This window comes from Aquarana catesbeiana, linkage group LG01 (genome assembly GCF_042186555.1).
Source record: "Aquarana catesbeiana isolate 2022-GZ linkage group LG01, ASM4218655v1, whole genome shotgun sequence".
In the NCBI taxonomy this organism is placed as follows: Eukaryota; Metazoa; Chordata; class Amphibia; order Anura; family Ranidae; genus Aquarana; species Aquarana catesbeiana.
The window spans coordinates 528,011,166-528,029,313 of NC_133324.1; the positions used below are offsets into that span (position 1 = coordinate 528,011,166).

The following is an 18,148-nucleotide window of genomic DNA, read 5'->3' on the forward strand; positions in this document are numbered from 1 at the left end:
CAATACATGATGGAAGTCTCTAATATATGCATGTAGATGTTACAATAGGCTGAAGAAATAAATCCACATTTTGAGATGGCTTTCTAGTTATACTGTTCATACTGGCTACTATGGGTCTCCCGGGTGAACAAAGTGGGTTCTTATGGACTTTGGGAATATAATAAAAATGGGTTATTTTGAAATAATGGTTGATAAAAAACTGTTTTTCTGCTTTATCAATAACCCCACTATCATATGCATCATTAACCAACTTTTGTAATTCTAGCTTATATTCGAGGAGGGGTTCTGTGACAGATTCACCCAAGACAGAGGCTTTTGGAGGGGACTGCAGGCTAGCCTCTTGCCTACTGACTATGGGCCCTGGCTTTTAAGGGAACACTACTCTGTGAGTTGTATGCCTGGGGGACCCTTGGAGTAATGGTACTTTGGATTTAAGTCCATGTCTCCCCAAGACACACAGACTCTGGGACTCTAGGCCCGGGGGCTCTGTATAGGGCCTAGCTGCCTCAAAACCAATAGTGACTGCTGAGACTCAAAGCAGATAGTGATGTCATCAACTCAAGCCACCTGTCTTTTAAGCATTGTTAATTGTGCTAATTAACTCACCTATTGTCTGCTAGCAAACTACTGTGGGGATGTTGGACTTATGATAATGTATAGTGTACTTTGTGAGCTCGGTGCTAGCAAGTCTGATCTGAAGTGGGGATATCTGATTAATCACATTTTTGTCTGAGTGGACATTTAATCACCTAGGCTGGTTTAAGTGACTAGTTAATTTGCGCATGTTAATTATGTTTCTGGTTACAGTTTGTATTGTTGGGGTATATGATCAGGAGTGTACTGTTCTCCGGTGGGGTATATATCCTGTGTGTTTGTTCAAAAAAAGTTCAAGTTTTGCAGCTGAGCTAGTCCCGTCTAGTTCTTGGTTGCAATATGCGGCTATAATATATGAAATCTATGTTCAGACTGGAGGAAACCGTATACTGGCGGAAGCATTCAAGCGGAGTGTGGGACTGTTCTGTCACAGGATCCATATGGGCTTTCACCTGAAGTCTGCATTTTATTCTCACCATGCCAAAAATGAATTTATAAAGGCATATCGTGCCATGGTTTATGCAGACTTTCAAAAGTTGTGTGCGCATCCGCAAGGGAAAAGGTGCCGTGATACATATCTTCCTCTATATAAATGGTAAGTTGCCTGGAGTGGACGTGACTAGATAAAGGAGACCCCGCCTCTGAAACGCATCGCCATGGCAATTTATTGACGTTAGCTCTCCTCCCGTGCCGATTTTTGTGTGGACGGAGCACGGTACCAGCTGGACTTGGGCGCATGCGCACTAAGTTTCATGCGCTGTGTCTGTTACGGCTGAGTAACCACCTGAGTGCTCACGGTCTTCCTTCCCTACTGGGACCTTACAGTTCTGAATGAGAGTGGCTACTTAACGTTTCATGTGAGGAATCCATCTTCTGTTAAAATGTGAGTGTAACAGTTGAAGTGGTTTTATTGTGTTTTAATTAAAGCTGAATCACACTAGGGTGGATATGTGCTCTTTCCTTTTGTTTTACACAAGAACGGAAGAGACGATCCGCATGAAGGATTGTGAGTTGACATCAGCACACTCTCAAAACTGCAGAAGATTGGGACGGTGAAAGGGGGTAAGGGAATAAGGGATGGAGGAGTAACTGATACATAGGTAAAACATTATCAATAGCAGCATGTCATAAAGTCAGAGTGGGAGGGTGAGGTGACCTCCGCTTTAAAAAAAATATCTGCGCGTATAGAAAGTAGCAAACAAATTAACATGACAACCTATCGAAGTCTACCCCATCCAAGATACCCAACAGGAGTATTTTGGGTTCCAAATCAAGGCGTTGAGTCACACAACCTATTAAGTTCAGCCACCACTGTTCCATCTGATAGATACAATTCGAGTTGGTGGCATAAACCAGGGGGGAGTCTAAGGTACAAATAGGATAATGGCTTCCCCAACTCACTCTCTAGGTGAGCCACTGCTTAGTGGTGTCAGACTGCAAGGTAAGAGGAGTGGGGAAATGCGCTTGGACTACATGTCTCAAATGCAAATACCTAAAGAACGTTGTAATGGCAAGATTACATTTGGCCTTGAGGCCAGAGAATCCTATCAGTCTCCCGTCTGACACCATATGCTTCAGGCCGACTACTCAATTGACTGCCCACCACTGCAGATCTGGGATACTGCGCTGGTGGAAGAGGATGGGATTACCCCACTGGGATGCATGTGGCGAGAAGGTCAGAAAACAATATTTTTCCCTGATGTTATGCCACACTAAAAGGGTTGTCCTCACAAATGCCCTTTTTTGTTTTTCTTTTTAAACAGACCCTTCACCAGACAATTTTAACAACATTCCTCCCATAACAATTTATGTGCATTAAAAAGAGACATTCAGGTTTAGGTAGGAAAAAAAAAGTATACTCACCTAGGTGGATGCAGCATCAGTCCCTCTCCAGCTCTAAGGGCTCTTTTACACTTGAGTTAAATTTTAAGGCAGCCTTAAAGCACATTAACGCACCTATAGCATTAATGAGCATTTAGGATGTGTTGTATGTTCATGTTGCGTCAGACAACTCTTCTCAAACCCCCTGGGTGGTGTTTTTGTTTTTTTGTTTTTCCCAGGCTAAAATGGGAATTAATCACTTTTGACGCTTTGCAACCCCCCCGCCCGCGTAAATGTACTGTAAATGCCATAGACACGTTTACAGTGTGTCTACGGTGTGGTTGTGGTACGTTTCAATAGAGGTGAACGGAGGCAGTTGCAAAGCCTAAATGCCTGCCAAACTCTGCAGGCAGCATTATTTTTGCCTCACTGAAACACAAAGTAATGCTGCAGTGTGAAACCTCTATCTGCTCCCTATTTTAACAATTTTTTGTGGCATTGATAGGCATTTGGGAAGCATTAAAAACATGACCCAACCTCCTATTTTCAACGTCTGTGTGAAGAGCCCTTCAACCAAGAACTGAGTGATCAAACTCCGCCAATCAGTCACTTGGCCTTCGGGCTGGAGTGCTGGGCTGTAGAGAGGATGGAAGCGGCTGGCTCAGCCTCTCAGCTCTGTCAACTGAAAATGGGTTGCAGGAGTGTGGAATGAACTGAGACTACTGCTGGGTGCCACTATCTTGGATGTGTTGTCAACAGCTCCATCAGACTCAGAGCTTTAACTTAAGTGACACATTATCGCATTTTGACATGACATGTTATGAAGGAAAGGGAGGGGAGAAGCGGAAAAGCTGGGCCAGCAAAGACAGCAATTAGAAACTCCCTAGAAGTGAGAAGGCTATCCAAGGACGGAGGGGGCTGTGCTAAGGATTTCATGTTTTTTGGAGTTCAAATTCCCTAGCAAGTTCAGAGACAGAATGCAAATCCGTAAAACATTGCCAACTAAAAAGGCTGCAAGTAAGTATTTAAGACCCTTGATTTTTCTGTGCGTTCCTGAAATTTTTTTTTTTTAAGTTGGACCAGCTGGGCAGCGCTTCCAAAGCACCTGAAAAGTGCTTCGGAAGCGCCGCAACACGGGTGCTTTTAACCCCTTCTTCAGCCGCTAGCGGTGGTTAAAAAACCCTGTTAGCGGTCAAAAAGCACCCCTAAAACGAGCAGCCCTTTAGCGCTAATGCTTGGCGGCCCCAGTGTGAACATAGTCTTAAAGTCAGTCACTATACTGGCTGGAGAATATCAGTGCCTGAATTACTTAATGATATATCCCAATCAAGTTGTATTCACATGTGGCAATTTAAAATTCTGGATTTTGAAAGTTTTTTTTTTTTACCTTTTCTATTTAACAATACCATAGATCCAAAATACGCATTCGGGATGGTCGTGCTAAGCCTATTGATCTCCTGGCAAAGTACATAAGTGCAGAAGATGATGATTTAGCTGTTGAAATGCATGAGCCATACACTTTCCTGACTGGACTTACTGTGTCTGATCTTGAAGACTTACTAGAAGATATCAGAGTAAGTACTTTTCTTGGTAATATGTTTATTTTTTTGTATAGTTATCTATAAAAACTGCTCCTTTTACCATTGTTTTCCAGATCTACATGGAGTTAGAGCAGGGAAAAAATGTGGATTTTTGGAAAGATATGACCATTATCACAGAGGATGAAATCTCTAAACTACGAAAGCTGGAATCTTTTGGGAAAGGCCCTGGTGAGCTGCAAAAATAGTGTTTTATATTCCACAGTATGGTCTTTTTGTGTATACAGCTTTTTTTTGTTTGTGTTTTTTTTTTTGTTTATATTTGAAATGTATACAAAAGTGTTAGGGTCGGTTCACACTGGGACGACTTGGGATCCGACTTGTACGCCCTCAAGTCGCCCCAGAAAGAGATTCACATTTAAGTGAATGGGAGCGTCTTAATAGACACTACTGAAGTCGCTCCGACTTCAGAGCGTACTCCCTGTACTACTTTGATCCGACTTTGATCCGACTTCAGCCTATTGACTATCATTGAAGTCGGATCGCCGTCTCGCATGATCCGACATCGGCATGCGACTTGTGCTCAGATGATCTTGAGGGGGAACTCCGCGCCAAATTTTAAATAAAAATCCGGCATGGGTTCCCCCTCCAAGAGCATACCAGGCCCTTGGGTCTGGTATGGACCTTGAGGGGAACCCCCTACGCCGAAAAAGCGGCGTGGGGGGTCCCCCAATCCATACCAGACCCTTATCCGAGCACGCAGCCCGGCCGGACAGGAATGGGGGTGGGGGACGAGCCAGCGCCCCCCCCATCCTGAACCGTACCAGGCCGCATGCCCTCAATATGGGGGGGTTGGTGCCTTGGGGAAGGGGGGCGCGCTGCGGCCCCCCCACCCCAAAGCACCTTGTCCCCATGTTGATGAGGACAAGGGCCTCTTCCCGACAACCCTGGCCGTTGGTTGTCGGGGTCTGTGGGCTTATCGGAATCCGGGAGCCCCCTTTAATAAGAGGGCCCCCAGATCCCGGCCCCCCACCCTATGTGAATGAGTATGGGGTACATCGAACCCCTACCCATTCACCTAGGGAAAGTGTCAATTTAAAAAAAAAACACTACACAGATTTTTAAAGTAATTTATTAGACAGCTCCGGGGGTCTTCTTCCGACTTTGGGGTCTCTCCGGTTCTTCTCCGCGCTCTCTGGGTCTTCTGACGGGCTCCTCCGCTATTTTCTGCTCTTTTGCCGCTCTTTTGCTATAGCGGAGGAGCCCGGTCTTCAATCTTCTGCCCTCTTCTCCTGATGTTGACACGACGCTCTCTGGGGCTGGAATGCACTCTGAGCGCTCCGCTCTGACTTATATAGGTGGTGACCACGCCCCCTTATGCCGTCACAGTCCCTGGGCATGCTGGGACTGTGACCCTTTAGGGGGCGTGGTCATCACCCAATGACCACGCCCCCTTATGCAGTCATAGTCCCAGCATGCCCAGGGACTGTGACGGCATAAGGGGGCGGGGTCACCGCCTATATAAGTCAGAGCAGAGCTCACAGAGAGCATTCTAGCCGGAGAGAGCGTCGTGCCAACATCAGAAGAAGAGGAGAGGGCAGAAGACGGAAGACCGGGCTCCTCCGCTTTAGCAAAAGAGCGGCAGAAGAGAGCGGAGGAGCCCGGAGGAAGATCCGGAGAGCGTGGAGAAGAACCGGAGAGACCCCCGAAGTCGGAAGAAGACCCCCGGAGCTGTCTAATAAAATACTTTAAAAATCTATGTAGTGTTTTTTTTTAAATTGACACTTTTTCCCTAGGTGAATGGGTAGGGGTACGATGTACCCCATACTCATTCACATAGGGTGGGGGGCCGGGATCTGGGGGCCCCCTTATTAAAGGGGGCTCCCGGATTCTGATAAGCCCTCCGCCCGCAGACCCCGACAACCAACGGCCAGGGTTGTCGGGAAGAGGCCCTTGTCCTCATCAACATGGGGACAAGGTGCTTTGGGGGGGGGGGGGGGGGGGGCCCGCAACGCGCCCCCTCCCCCAAGGCACCAACCCCCCATGTTGAGGGCATGCGGCCTGGTACGGTTCAGGTGGGGGGTGGGGGGGCGCTCGCTCGTCCCCACTCCCATTCCTGTCCGGCCGGGCTGCGTGCTCGGATAAGGGTCTGGTATGGATTGGGGGGGACCCCCCACGCCGTTTTTTCGGCGTAGGGGGTTCCCCTCAAGGTCCATACCAGACCCAAGGGCCTGGTATGCTCCTGGAGGGGGAACCCATGCCGGTTTTTTATTTAAAATTTGGCGCAGAGTTCCCCCTAAAGATTCATACCAAACACAGTGGCGGGGATCCAAGTCGGATCCCCGTTCATTGAAAGTCGGACACATGTCGCAGGGCAAAGTCGGATCCACAAGTCGCGTTGAAGTCGCGTTGAAGTCGTGTTGCAAAGTCGCGTTGAAGTCGTGTTTGAAGTCGTGTTGCCCCTGTGTGAATCGAGCCTTAATATAGGAGTTGAGACAATAAAGCATAATAAAATCTAGCTTAGAGTCCTGACTTGCCGCTTTGTTGACACCTGTTTGCACACAGGTACGGCAAAAGTAACATTATTCCTGTATTCTCCCCCGGGACATCACCTGAATGGGAAATGGTTTACGCCATGTAGTTAGTCTATGTAAAGAGGTTGCGTTGCTCTCCTTGTATGTGATTTGGGTGGTTCATGTGTACCTATTAACTACAGCCTCCTTCCAGAGATCAGATTCTCTTTTTGTGCTCACGGTGAGCTCAAGAAAAGGTCTGGTGTCCTCCTCTGCCACTATTTCCCAATGGATTCAGCAGCCGATTGATCAGGCGTACATCATTAAGGGTCAGGCTCCTCCCTTCCCTGTTATGGCAAACTCCACCAGGGTGATTAGTGCCTCCTGTCCTGCCTCAGTGTCTCAGGTTTGCAAGGTCACTACCTGGTCATCTATGCATATTTATAGAGTTATAAACATGTAAAGTTGATGCACTGGTGAGGCAGTGTTGCCTAACTACCGTGTCTTTAAGGATGGGAAAACACCCGCTCACCCGTCCTGGGACCAAAGGATCAGGCAACCAGTTCCCTGAAAAACCCAACTAGCCACCTTGTAGCCGGATCGCCCCCCCACCCCCCTCAGGAACACCTGGAGATATAGCCGGGATCCCTCTCAGGCTGGATGTCCTTCGCCGTTTGACTCCTGGAACCATGGCAGGGTCAAAACATCAACCTCTGGAACTGTGGCTGGTTGGATCCCCTCGGTAGCCCCTCAGATCATGTCTGTGTCTCACTCCCTCATCGACTGACTTTTCCTCAGGACACAAAATTTACTTTCCTGTCAGCAAAGCCTGCTGGGATTTGGATTTCTCCCTGTATACCAGTCTACGAGGCCTATTTTGTGTGGAAACTGCACGTCCCAGAATCCATTGCAGAAAAACAAAGATTTGGGGGGCACACCCTAAAAAATGCATAAAAGGTGGTGCAGCCATAAGACCAGACAGAAAAAAAGATTACAGCACACACATACAAAAATGACATTTAACTCCTGCAAGGCTATTTAAAAACACCTGAGCATATTCAGAATATATGGGGATTTAGTTACACCATATGGCCATACAGTGCTAAGCCCACTACTACGTCAAAATACTCCAATATCGGTGGGTCCTACGCTATCCATAGAATGGAAGATCCTGCTTCTCTGAACCATGGGAGACATACACTCCTCTAAATGGGAGAATTAAAAGGACTCCTCTTATAACACAGGTGGACACTAATAATAGACAGTGATGGGGGGGTGGGGTGTTCCAGCCCAAATGGAATCCATTGCAGCTCTCCCTGCAGTTCAGTACAGTCTCTCCCATTGGCTGTTGTAACTGTGCCTTGAATTGGTTTTCTTTTTTACGGCCAATAGGGGCACAAGTGAGGCTGCTGAATGCACAGCTCTGTGTGTGTCAGCTCACATTACATTACTCATTGAAAACAGGAAGAAGGAGCGGGGGTGAAAAAGACCATACAAAAATGACAGCCAGCTCTCTCCCCTCTTTCTGGCTGGAAAGCCTGTGTAAATGCCACCCATCTGTGTTAATGTAAGTGTTTGGTTGCAATACCGCTACATTTAGTTTCCTTTCCCTCTTTTTTTTATCTTTCTTTCACTCTCTTTTTTTTCTACTTGCCTTATCTCTTTTCTCCCTGCAATTAATAGTGCACTATAGATGTAGGTTTCTATTCTTTCTTTTGTTTTTCTCCTTTTTCTAAGTTCTGCTTTTCACATCTGCACGCCTTTTCCCTCCCTCCCCACTCTCCGTGTAGCAGCTTGATGAATTGAGACATACAGTGGATGGGCACGCCAACGTCATTGGTTTTCATGGCTATGGCCCTTGCTGTCTAGTGTCTCTTGTTTCCCGACTACGACCGGCCGGCCGTGCATGCTCAGTGGAGCGGATTAGCTGGCTGGGCAGGTTGCATTTCAAACAAAGCCAAAGACCGTCGGCACCTGGCAGCGGATCGGCTTACCCAGCTGGTTGCCTGACAACCAGCAACTCTGACACAAGCCCCCCAATTGGGCACATCTCTTGTGTCCTAGCACTGTTATGTTTCCCAGCCGCAGCTTACAAAACGCAGCATGTATTTTTTTTTTTTTACGTTGAACAAAGGTTTTTATTAATCAACTGGTGCATACATGTTATGTTTGCTTTTACATATAAACTTCGTAACAGATACATTGAGTGTTATACAGTCTGTAATTAAAAGATATCTGGCACATTTTTTCCATCCTGTGAGTATATTCTACAAGTACAGCATACATTTAGTACGTAGAGACTACATATTGAGGCGTGTGTTCAATTATTAATTTCAAGCTAATTTGGTTTTATTAGACACATGTATCAGCTTCCTGGAGCGATCCCATATCTTGTTGTATTTGTTGGGGCAGCCTCTGTTGAGATATATATGCATTTCTTATACAGCAGGGTATTATTCACTTCTATTTTCCATTCTGATATTTTGGGAGGCGTTTGTCTCATCCATTTTTTAGCTATGATTTTTCTTCCTGCGAACAGCGTCTCATGAAGAAATATTTTTGTATACTTATCAATTGTATCTGGTATTATGCCAAAAAGGCATTGTTTTGGGTCTAATGCTAGGGGTGAACCCATTGTATCATGTAGGAATGTCACAATTTGTTTCCACAAGCCTTGAATCTTGGGACATGTCCAGATCAAGTGGAAGAAAGTGCCTGTCTCTCTTCCACACATCAGGCATGTGGTAGATTGGGTGCGTTTGTATCTTGCCACTCTAAGGGGTGTGAGGTATGCCCTGTGTAGAATGTAGAGTTGCGACAGTCGATCCGATAGTTTGGGGGATACGGCCTTACAAGACTCCAGCGCCTCCTCCCACTCCTCATCCCCTATTGGTCCCACCTCTCTTTCCCATCTGGGTTTCAGGTCGTATGCTATTTTAGTAGAGATGGGGGTTGAGAGCATGTTGTAAAATGCTGAAATCAGTTTGTGGGGATCCGTGTTCTTAATTACTGCCATAATGACATTGGGTGTAGGGTTTGGGACAGAGTCAGAAAACTGTGATTGTGTCGCATGGCGGAGTTGTAGAAATCTAAAGAACATTCGATTTTGAATTGTGAATTCTTCTTTAAGTGAATTGAAAGTTTTAAGGTGCCCATCTTTTAGTATGTGATGCAGGCAGAATATTCCCTGCCTGGACCATATACTTTTGTCATGAATTTTGTTGAATTCGGGAAGGTTCTTGTTGTGCCAAATCGGCGCGTAGTCATTGAATTGTGGGATTTCAAGTTTGGAAGCGGCTAATTCCCATATTTTCCTATAGTGGTATAGCATGGTTTGTCTGTTTTCCCCTGGTTCCGACCCACCCTAACCCGATGCAATTGCGTATATCGAATCCTTGGTGTGTTGTGCCCATTTTGGACATAGGAGCGTTTTATCTATGTGGAATAGCTGTGACAATTGTAATGCGATGTAATATAGGTTAAAGTCAGGGAGAGCTGTGCCACCAAGGTCAGTTGGGTTCTTAAGAGTTTGCCATGCCAGTTTGTGTCTGTTAGTTCCCCACACAAAGGGCTTGAGAAGGGACTCCAGAGACTTGAAATGTTTCAGGGGTAAGTAAACTGGAGTATGCCATAGGACATACAGTATTTTAGGGAGTAAGATCATTTTAATTAAATTTATGCGGCCCCAGATTCCAAGTGGGAGTCGGGACCATATTCGTACTTTAGTTTTAACCAGGGAAAGGAGAGGGTCTATATTAAGGGATGTGTAGTCTGTAGAGGATCTGGATATATGGATCCCCAGGTATTTAATGACAGCAACTCTCTGTAGTGGTAGTCTGGCTTGGGATACTGGGGGTGGGAAGCTATCGATTGGTAGAATTTGGGACTTATCCCAATTTATTTTCAATCCTGAAAATGTTCCGAATTGTTCGATCGTGTGAAGTGCGGTGTGTAAAGATGGGCCTGAGTCTGCTAAATATAACAGCGTGTCTTCTGCATACATACTTATTTTTTCAATTAAGGAGCCCATTCTCAGTCCTTTAATCTCTGGGTTTGCTCGGATAGATATCGCAAGGGGTTCCGCCGCAAGAGCATACAATAGTGGGGACAAAGGACAGCCCTGTCTCGTACCTCTGCTAAGGTCAAACGTCTGAGACAGCCACCCATTGGCTACCACCTTGGCTTTGGGTGCCTGGTATAATAGTTGAACCCACTTAATATATTTGGGACCGAAGCCATAGCCCTCCAGACATCTCCAGAGATACCTCCACTCCACCGAGTTGAAGGCTTTTGCTGTATCCAAAGTTACTACAACTCGTGAACCAACCTCCTCATGTATAGCCTGTAGATTTATGTATAATTTCCGGAGATTAAACGAGGTATTGCGACCAGGCATGAAACCTGCTAGGTCTGTATGTATTAGGGACAAGATGACCTGATTGAGCCTGATGGATAGTACTTTGGCCAATATCTTGATGTCAACCTATAATAGGGATATTGGGCGGTAAGATTCTGGGTATCCCGGGTCTTTTCCTGGTTTGGGGGTGAGGACTATGGTTGCCTCTGTCATGGATGGGGGTAGAGTCCCAATCTCAAAGAGATGGTTATATAAAGCCAGTAATTTGGGGGTGAGTGTTTCACTAAATTGGGAATAGAACTCAATTGGGAGCCCGTCTGATCCTGGGGATTTAGACCTGGCGAAACTAGCAATGGCGGTTGTGATTTTGTCTGTGGTGAGGGGTGCCTCTAGTAGGTCTATCTGTTCTTTCATCAGTTGTGGGAAAGTCACCTTCTCAAGGAAGAGGGACATTGATTGCGTCTCAGTGGGAACTGTCGTTTTGTACAAGTCGGCAAAGAAGTCTCTAAACATGGAGGTTTCCATGGGTGGGTCTGTTATTTGTTGTCCTCCAGGGCCATGTAGTGTGATAACCACCGGGGGTCTATCTTCACTGTGTACTAAGTACGCCAATAACTTGCCTGCTTTTTCCCCATATTCAAACATCTTTTGTTTAGAGAAAAAGAGTTTTTGTCTTGCTTTTTGAAATTTTAGCTGGGTGACTACTCTAGTTTGTAGTTTGAGCAGGTTTGCATTTGCGGGGGTGGTGGCAAAGTCTCTCTCAGAGGAGGACAGGTCCGCCATCGCCTTACCGAGGGCACTGGCGGAATCTGCCTTAATTTTATTGATATCAGTAGTTAACGTTGAGCGAGCGAAAAGCTTAAAGGAGTCCCATACTACGGAGGGTGATGCTGACTTGTCATTCTCCGCGAAGTATAATCTCCACTTACTCGCAAGCTCATCATCCTCCGGTAGGAGAGACAGCCAAAATGGGTCCAAACGCCAGGATCGTGGTGGTTTGGCTATGGGGATGCTTAATGTGATTCAGTAGGGACTATGATCCGAAAGTATTCTGGGGCAGAATGCAGCCTCTAGTAGTTGCGGTGTCAGTCTGTGGGAAATGAGTATGAAGTCTATGCGGGACATGGAGTTATGAGAGGATGAGAAACACTAATACGATCTCGTTTGTGGGAACTTGTGGGGCCATGTGTCTGTTAAATGAAAAGTGGAGAGGATCTTGTAGAACCTAGTTTCGTTGGGAGCAGTCAAGGTGGGTAAAGTCGGTTGTAGCCTGTCCAAGGTTGGATTTAGTGTGGTATTAAAGTCACCCAACCAGACCGCAGATATTGCAGGGTGGCGAGCTATGAACGTGTCCCTCTTTAATTATGGTGATGTTAAATGGGGGTGGCACATAAAAGGCCAGTATGAGTAGGGGTTCCCCATGTAATTTAGCCAGGAGAAATACGTATCGGCCTTGTGGATCAGTAGATAGTTCACATAACTCGAAATGCACAGATTTAGCTATCAAGATTGAGACTCCCCTGGCATCGGATGTGTGGGTAGAATGATACGCCCACCCAACCCATGGGTGGCGGAGTGCCATCTGGATGCTCCCCTCAACATGTGTTTCAACCAAGGCTATCACATCGGCACGCTGTTTCTTGAGGAATGTGAAGACTGCTGCACGCTTAGTTTTCTCGCGCATGCCCCTCACATTCCACGTAAAAATTTTTAGAGATGCCATGGGTAGAACTTTTTGAAATCTAATGACACAGTAATGTTAGGCGATTTTCTCTTTGTGCGCGAGGCATTTAGGTTCCTAATATTCAGACATGGATGCATCAATACTTTATCACACAACATATATGAACACTCACATGTACATGACCTTCGAAATGTTACTTGTTTTCTGTGGTTAGTATGCACAAACAATTTCAACAAAACTGTAAACAAATTAACTCCCTCCCCCCTCCCTGCCCTGCACTTTCCCAAACTGGTGCGGGCGTATTCCCTTAACTTGTGTCCAACTGGGAAACATTTAATCTTCCAAGTTGTATAGAAGATGTAGTGTATCTGGCTGAATCTCTGGGGTCTGAGTAGGTCAAGGGATATCCCCCATATCAGTAATACAAGGTATGTTATAGTTATTCGATCTCCTTGCTTCCCGTTGAAGGCAGCTAACATGCTCCAGAGAAAACTCCAGTGAACATGATGCTGCTTCCCAGTGGTGTGTGGGATAAAATCTCGCTGCACGATGCATGTGACTTGTAGGACTTCTGCTTCTCCGGAGCTCCGAAGAGTAATTGGACTCCTGTATAGTAAATATCTAGGATTTGTGTCTTGTACCCGCGCTGGTGTGTAGACAGGTCCCGTATCACATTCAGGATCTTACTATGTGTGGTACAAAATGTTCCATGTCCAGAAATGGGTGGTTTCAAATGAGGTTCCATGCGACTGTAGGGGACAATGCGACTCTGGAGAAAAGTTGAGGTTGGGCAAAATTAGTTGTAGCTTTATAACTGGAACTTGGTCATTCAGCTCTTTCAGGGTTAGCACGGCATTCCAGCCAGGTAATCACTTCTTCCGGATCCTCAAAGAAGACTGCACGGCCGTCACGTTCTATTCTGAGGCGGGCAGGAAAGAGCATGGAGTACTTGTAATGTAGGTTCCTTAGCCTGCGCTTGGCCTCCATAAAGCTCTGACGACGGCATTGCACCTCCGCTGAAAAATCTGGGAAAATAGCGACTTTAACATTCCCTACTGGGATGTTTCCTTTCTCCCTCGCCATCCGCAGGGTTGCATCTCGGTCTTTGTAGTTGAGGAGTTTGGCTATGAATGTGTGTGTGGGGGGGGGGGGGGCTCCCTGTGAGGGGGGTCTGGCTGGCATTCGATGGGCCCGCTCCACCGCAAACATGGGGGAAAAGGCTTCTCTCTTATAGGTGTTGATTAGGAGTTGTTCCAAGAACGTGGTAGTGTCCTTGCCTTCAGTCCCCTCTGGTAGGCCTATAAGGTGCAAATTACACCTTCTCAGCCTATTCTCCATATCATCTTGTTTGGTAAGGAGTTGGCATATTTGCTGTTGCACGCGGTCTGAGGAGGCTTGTAAGGGTGGAATGGCGTCCTCCACTGTGCTCAGCCTAGTCTCAGCTCCCTTCACCCAGTCCCTGAGTTTTTGGAAGTCTTGCCTGATGAGGGAGATATCCATCTTTACCTCCTTAATTTGTGCTGTGAGGGAAGTTCTGCAGAAAGTGATTGCTTCAAGTAATCTGTCAGTATTGCCTGCCGTTCGTTCCCCCCCCTCCTGCTTTCTCAGGGACGCCTTCTTCCTCCATATCTTCCTTGTCTTGTCGGCGGTACTGCTCTAGTTTTGCCGCTGCTGCTTTCTGCGATTTTGTTGGCGACATACCGAGGGAGTCCGGGGAGTCACTTAGTGGGTTTTCAGTTCTGTGTAGGTAGATCTGGTAATCTGCGGGACAGAAGACAGCGCTGGCCTTGTCCTATATACCTCCAAGATGGTCGTGGATCTCCAACGGAAGGATTTTCCTAAATGCTACTGCCGCTCCTTTGGGTTACAGGATGTCTGGAGATCTGCGATTAGGTAGGGTGTATGAAGGGTCCCCGAGAAGGTCTCCCAGTGGAATCCTGCGGACAGGAGGGTGAACAGGTAATACAGGCCGGGTGCTATAGTGGACCAAGATGGCCGCGGACTTCCGTGGGTAGGCCAAAGCCTCGGACTTTACGGAATGCGGCCATCTCTCCGTCTGAGCTGCCGTGCGTCTGGAGGCCCTTAAAGGTTGGGCAAGGTGCGCTGAGAGTCCCCAAGAAGGTCGCCCGGGTGAATCCAGGAGCAGCAGGGCGAGGATAAATCACAGGCCGGGTGTACCAAGATGGCCGCGGACCTCCATGACTAGGCCGAAGCCGCGGACTTGCCTAAATGCGGCCGCCGTGTGGGGGATCGCGGCTCCGCTCGGGCCGCCGCTGGTCCGGTCACCTGTAGGGTCAGTGGAGGGGATAGTGGATGTCCCCAGGAAGGTCTGTCCAGTGGATGGCAAGTATTGCAGAGTATAGGATTAATTAAATCAGGAGTAATAGACGGAGCTCAGGGCTTGCATGTCCTACTCCATGCTGCGTCAGGCCACGCCCCCAAAACGCAGCATGTATACATATAATATAAATAAATATATATACAAAAGTGAGTACACCCCTCACGTTTTTGTAAATATTTTATTATACCTTTTCATGTGACAACACTGAAGAAATGACACTCTGCTACAATGTAAAGTAGTGAGTGTACAGCTTGTATAACAGTGTAAATTTGATGTCCCCTCAAAATAACTCAACACACAGCCATTAATGTCTAAATTGCTGGCAACAAAAGTGAGTACACCCCTAAGTGGAAATGTCCAAATTGGGCCCAATTAGCCATTTCCCTCCCTGGTGTCATATGACTCGTTGGTGTTACAAGGTCCCAGGTGTAAATAGGGAGCAGGTGTGTTAAATTTGGTGTTATCGATCTCTCTCTCATACTGGTCACTGGAAGTATAACATGGCACCTCATTGCAAAGAACTCTCTGAGGATCTGAAAAAAAGAATTGTTGCTCTCCATAAAGATGACCTAGGCTATAAGAAGATTACCAAGACCCTGAAACTGAGCTGCAGCACGGTGGCCAAGACCATGCAGCGGTTTAACAGGACAGGTTCCATTCAGAACAGGCCTCGGTCGACCAAAGCAGTTGGGTGCACATGCTTGGCGTCATATGCAGAGGTTGTCTTTGGGAAATAGATGTATGAGTACTGCCAGCATTGCTGCAGAGGTTGAAGGGGTGGGGGGGGGTCAGCCTATCCGTGCTCAGACCATACGCCGCACACTGCATCAAATTAGTCTGCATGGTTGTCGTCCCAGAAGGAAGCCTCTTCTAAAGATGATGCACAAGCCTGCAAGCAGTTTGCTGAAGACAAGCAGACGAAGGACATGGATTACTAGAATCATGTCCTGTGGTCTGATGAGACCAACATAAACTCATTTGGTTTGGATGGTGTCATGCGTGTGTGGCAGCAACCAGGTGAGGAGTACAAAGACAAGTGTGTCTTACCTACAGTCAAGCATGGTGGTGGGAGTTCCATAGTCTGGGGCTGCATAAATGCTGCCGGCATTGGGGAGCTACAGCTAAGTGATAAACCTGTTTAACATCTTATGACTGTTACCCTAATGTGCATTATGTACCAGCTTTAATATGACTGGAGACCAAATACCTTTTTATATCCAGGTTGGATGAATGTGTAACAATATAAGGCTCAGTTGCTGGTAAAGTCAGATGGATGGATTCTGATTGTATAACTTTTCTGATTGCAGTTGCTCAGTGCTAAATTTCAAAAAATTGTATGGGGTGTTTTTTTTAGCAATCCCAATTTTATGGGTATTGAGTCTTTATGAACAATAACATCTTTGTCCTTGGGAATGTGTGTCCCGCAGGAGGTATTTTAGGAGCCGCAACGGCACAATTTTTTTCCCCAGATCTAAGGGGTCAGATCTGACTTATTTGGAGGATAGAGCTTTTTTCAAATTCCCTAGGGAGTAGATCATTCTTGTGATTTTGATGTGTGGGTAAAGAAACCCCAGTTAATTGGGGATTTTACCTCACTACATACATCCACTTCATTGTTTTCACATTGTGATTTTGAGTTCACAAGCACAGCTTAATAGTTAGTGATACTAGAGGTTGAGATTTAAAAAAACAAAAAAACAAACGTTATATTTACCTGCTCTGTGCAATGGCCCGATTCTCGTCTTTTTGCCCCCCCGCCCCCCCACCGGCGGTCCTGGCTCCTCCCCTCTGCCGAGTGCATCCAATAAGCAAGCCTTTTGCTATGGGGCACCAGAACACAATCGCTCCCGTGCCACACTCCTGTGAATGGACATTGTTCATTCACACACAGAGCATGGCTTGGTCCCACCCCCTGCTCTTTCCTCATTTGCTCACTTGACTGTGCTTGGCAGCAGCAGGAGCCAGTGGCTGGTGTGTGAGCCGATAAAAGAATGGCCCCGGAGAGCTGCCGCGCACATGCACATGGCTGGATTGAGGCCAGCCTCAGGTAAGTATAAGTGGGGCTGGGGTGGGCTGCACCCATGAGTTTTTTTTTTTTTTCCCTTAATGCTCAGAATGCATTAAAGTTTAAAAAAAAAAACTCCTGCCTTTTAGAACCACTTTAAAGTGTTACTAAACCCAAAACAGTAAAATCAGTCTGTATATGCAGTAAAGCATGCTTGTTACACTCACTGTGGAACCTAGGGGGTTAATCCTTTGCATTGTGTATAATCGCTGTTTGATCCTATCACTCTGGTCGTCCTCTTTCTCCACGGGCCAAAATAACCTGATATTTACAGAGCCAGGGGATGGGCTGCACATGTTAAGTTTGGTGTGTATTGCTAGAGAGTTTTTTTGTTTGTTTTTCTTGGGAGGGTGCGTGAGATCAGCACAGGGCCAATCAGCACTGAGAAGACATGTCCAGACAGAGAATCGGGAGAATTTAAACTCCTCCTTCAAGCTTTACTAGGAACTGATAGAAGTCACAAGGCTGCTATATACTGCTGATGAGAAAAGGGATTTATCAGTTTTATATTTACTAAATTAATTCCATTTCCATGTTCTGTATACTGTGGGATACCAGAAATGGTGAATGCAGGGTCTGGGTTTAGTAACACATTAATGCGTCATGTACACTTTGATCGCCGGCCGTGGGAAAGTGCAAAATGTCATGAACACACAGGCTTTTATGGCGTTGCATTTAGGTGCTTTGGCAAAAGCTCCTAAACTCAAGTTTAGGAGCTGCTCTCGTGTACATGGAGCCTAAGTTGTTGAGTAGTGGCTCTATTAAGAAAATGTTCCCTTTTTTTATTTTTTGAAATTTAAAACTGAAATATACTATTTGTACAATCTTGTAGTCCATATACTTTCCTTGATTCTTTGAAGGAAGCAATAATGTACTGCCAAAACCAGGTAAAGATACACTCTGCTAATCACATCTGAGCAGGCGGGTGACAAGTCTGTCTCCGCTCACTGTGCAGAGACGACCTGTCAGAGCCCTGCTCTCCTCTATGGGGAGATCAGATGAAAACAGACCGCCTGTCCGTTTTCATCCAATCCGATCTGCCAGACGGATGGAAAATGGGACCTCCATCCATCTGGATTTGGGGGATCGGATAGCAGCAGATGTCTGCTGACATGTCACGGCTGACATCCGTCGGTCCATAGAGGTGAATAGAGTGTCCGATCAGTTCCGCCTGAAAAACAGATAGGCAGACCTGATCAGACAGCATGTGTGAAAGGGGCCTAATGTGAATTGTA

The 18,148-nt window shown here is 46.4% G+C and overlaps 1 protein-coding gene across 1 annotated transcript in view; it reads left to right on the top strand.

Moving 5' to 3' along the window:
* CACTIN (cactin, spliceosome C complex subunit) overlaps positions 1 to 18,148 on the top strand; it is a 491,157-nt gene that overhangs the window by 175,810 nt on the left and 297,199 nt on the right. Inside the window, exons 5-6 of the mRNA XM_073594704.1 lie at positions 3,827 to 3,989; positions 4,070 to 4,184. Of these exons, the coding sequence (XP_073450805.1) occupies positions 3,827 to 3,989; positions 4,070 to 4,184 (278 nt within the window). The remainder of the gene's footprint in view (positions 1 to 3,826; positions 3,990 to 4,069; positions 4,185 to 18,148) is intronic.